At 42.1% G+C, this 3,110-nt stretch overlaps 1 protein-coding gene across 1 annotated transcript; it reads right to left on the bottom strand.

The window, feature by feature from the left end:
- Nucleotides 1-380: 380 nt before the first annotated feature.
- LOC138517029 (zinc finger protein 271-like) lies at nt 381-2,341 on the bottom strand. Its single transcript, XM_069632539.1, has one exon. The coding sequence runs from the start codon at nt 2,327-2,329 to the stop codon at nt 812-814; it is 1,518 nt and encodes a 505-aa protein (XP_069488640.1). The 5' UTR covers nt 2,330-2,341; the 3' UTR covers nt 381-811.
- Nucleotides 2,342-3,110: the final 769 nt, after the last annotated feature.

The raw sequence follows: 3,110 nt of genomic DNA, 5'->3' as shown, positions 1-3,110 counted from the left end.
GGGCTTTGTATTATCAACCGGAGGAAAATAAGTGGATAAGCACCATTTATAAAAGAGACTCCTCAGAGTCAGTGTACCCGAGGCTCCACTTTGAACATTCTCCATGTATTACATTTTGTAAAAAATATTTAGTTTTTTAATCTTATTGTGGGGTCGCTAAAAAGGGAAAATTAAAAAGAGATTATCACCATGTATGGTCTCCAGCACAGAAAGTGTGTGTTTTAAACATTGGTATTCATCAAACCAGTCCTTTGCCTGGAGACAACAGGGCAAACCTCTCTTATCTGTCCCCTAACCATAGATAAATGGAACACCAGCGCTCTGGGGCTGAGACACTACAGGAGGGCCAAGATAGAACGGTTGGAGGGCAAGTTAGGTTGCATATAACAGCAACATTAGAATGTAAATGGATTCAATCGTAGACCTGTGTGTTACATGTGGGGGAACATTAGGGTATACCACCAGGTCAGTTACCCATCAGTAGTCCCCCAAGTGTGTTTTTTGCCCTTCCTATTATTAACCTTTTTGTTTGCAGATTCCCTTTGTTTTACAATTATTTTTATGCATTCACATATAAGAAATAAAGTGCGAGTTAAACCCATCATGGGTGTCCAAGTCATTCAAGTGGATACCATGTTATCGCTAGCTTCATCATCCTTCGCCTTGTACAGTCCAAATTCCATGATATCAGACATTGTTTGCTGCTCTTGTTATTGATGGTCAAATCGTCATAACTTTCTCTATTTTCTCTTAGGTGTAGTCTTGCCAAGTTAGAGACATTATCACATACATGTGACAATTTCAACAAATCTTATTCCTGACTTTTGGCATGTTTTTGTTGGTGCTGTATCAGTACTGTTGACTGAACAAACCCTTTCCCACACACAGTACAAATAAATGGCTTCTCACCAGTGTGTGCTCTCTTGTGTATACCCAAATGCTGTGATTGTGTGAAACGTTTCCCACAATAATCGCATGAATATGGCTTCTCGCCTGTGTGTAGACGTTTATGTATGACTAGAGACGATGCATCACAAAAACTCTTCCCACACTCATTACAGGTCTTTGGTTTCTCTCCTGTATGAATTGGCCTGTGTCTTACAAGTGCCGACGATACACTGAAGCTCTTGTCACATTCACTGCAAACATACAGCTTTTCCCCAGTGTGTGTTCTCATATATTTTACAAGGGAAGTTACCACATTGAATCTTTTCCGACAAACACTACATGTGAACCGTCTTTCTCCAGTGTGTATCTTCTTGTGTCTCATAAGTATTGATGACTGAGTGAAGCTCTTCCCACAATCAGTACACGTGTATGGTTTCTCACCTGTGTGCAATCGCTCATGTAAGGCTAGTGCTCGTGATTTGCCAAACCTCCTTCCACATTCATTACATGGGAAGGGTTTTAAACCAGTGTGCACCTCCTTGTGCAATATCAGGGTGGTTGAATTACTAAATATCTTCTTACAAACCTTACATATATGAGGTTTCGCCCCTGTGTGCGAGAGTTGATGTTTCACAAACGCAGTTGACTGAATAAAACCCTTTCCACATTCACTACATGTGTATGGTTTGACCTGCAGGTGCATTAGTTGGTGTTTTTCCAATGCAGTTGGTAGAAGGAAACTTTTACTGCATTTGCAACATGCATATGGTTTTTCAATCGTATGCATTCGGCTGTGAAGAAGATGGGTATGTGCTTTGCTGAAACTCTTCCCACAGTTGCTGCATGTATATGATTTTTCTAGTGTGTGCAGCTTCTGTTGTTTGATCAATGCTGACGGATGACTGAGAAGCTTCCCACATTCACTGCATTTATGTGAAGTATTTTCCATGTGGACTTGCTGATGTGTGTGAAGTTGATAGCGTCGCCCAAATCGTTTTCCACATTCAGTACATGCAAATGGTTTGTCTCCAGTATGTGTAATCTGATGTTCCATTAACGCTGAAGAGTGGATGAAAGCCTTCCCACATTCCGTACATTTAAACGGACGGTCCCCTCCATGTGTGAACCGGTGTCGGAGGAGGCTGGATGTTTGGCAGAAACTCTCTCCACATTCATTGCATTTGTAGGGCCTTTCATCCGTGTGCGTTTGCTGATGCCTGATGAGGTCGGACGAGACCCTGCATTTCTTCCCACACTCTTTACATTCAGATGGTTTATCATTTGTGTGTGTTTGTTGGTGCCTTAGTAGGTGCCCAGACCTGCTGAAACATTTATCACATTCATTGCATGCAAATGGCCTCCCTTTCCTATGAATTTCCTGGTGCTCGAGGAGTGACGATGCAGCCTTGAAGGACTCCCCACACTTACTGCAAACATACATATTGATACATGTATGTGTTCAGTATTTAAAAACAGACTATACACAATATGTACTCAGACAAGCCTCATCGCCAGGTGGCAATGGGATGACACTCACAATATGAGCCATTACTAGCCTACTTCTAATTTGGCTTGCCTATGGCCAACTCTGATAGGCAAATGGAATCATGCATTGAAGGCCGGTTCAGGTTTGTTTTTCGCGAGGTGCGGCCTTGCAGTTCTTGCATCTACTTTTGCTGTTTCTGAATCAAATTTCTCGCTTGTGATGGAGTTCCTTTCTATACATTTTGATGGCTGCAGAGTCTGTAGGAAGAATATACGAAAAGCAATTTGAAATCACATGAAGAGCATAGCGTATTGCAAATCTCAGACTTTTCTTTTTTCCTAAATATTTGTAAAACGTATCCTTTAGTACTCACGCACCTCAGACCAGCACAATGTATTCTGCTTAATGGCTGGTGCAGGAGTGCTGCAGTGCCAGCCAATCAGGATGAAGTATGAGGAGAGATTACTTTCAGGCTAGTTCAGAATTTGTCATGCGGGATTTCGCAGTTCCTTTTGCCAGGTGCTGTAGATCTGATATTTTCCATATCTCATATTCAAGTGCCACACGTCATGGCAGCTCACATGCAGGGGGGCCCATGTTCTGAACGAAGAAAGGCCATCTTCGGTTGTTTTAGCACCAAGTAGATAAAACACAGTGGCAGCTTTCTTGCCCAGTCTTCCTGCATCTTAATGTGTGGGACTGTAGTATCTGTTGGATAACAAAGAAATATCAGACA

This window comes from Ambystoma mexicanum, chromosome 6q (genome assembly GCF_040938575.1).
Source record: "Ambystoma mexicanum isolate Mex_15411 chromosome 6q, UKY_AmexF1_1, whole genome shotgun sequence".
NCBI classification, from domain to species: domain Eukaryota; kingdom Metazoa; phylum Chordata; class Amphibia; order Caudata; family Ambystomatidae; genus Ambystoma; species Ambystoma mexicanum.
This window is presented reverse-complemented; position numbering and strand designations above follow the sequence as displayed.

Excerpts from the sequence above, each read along its gene's own strand:
- LOC138517029 (XM_069632539.1), bottom strand. The coding sequence starts at position 2,329 with ATGTATGTTTGCAGTAAGTGTGGGGAGTCCTTCAAGGCTGCATCGTCA.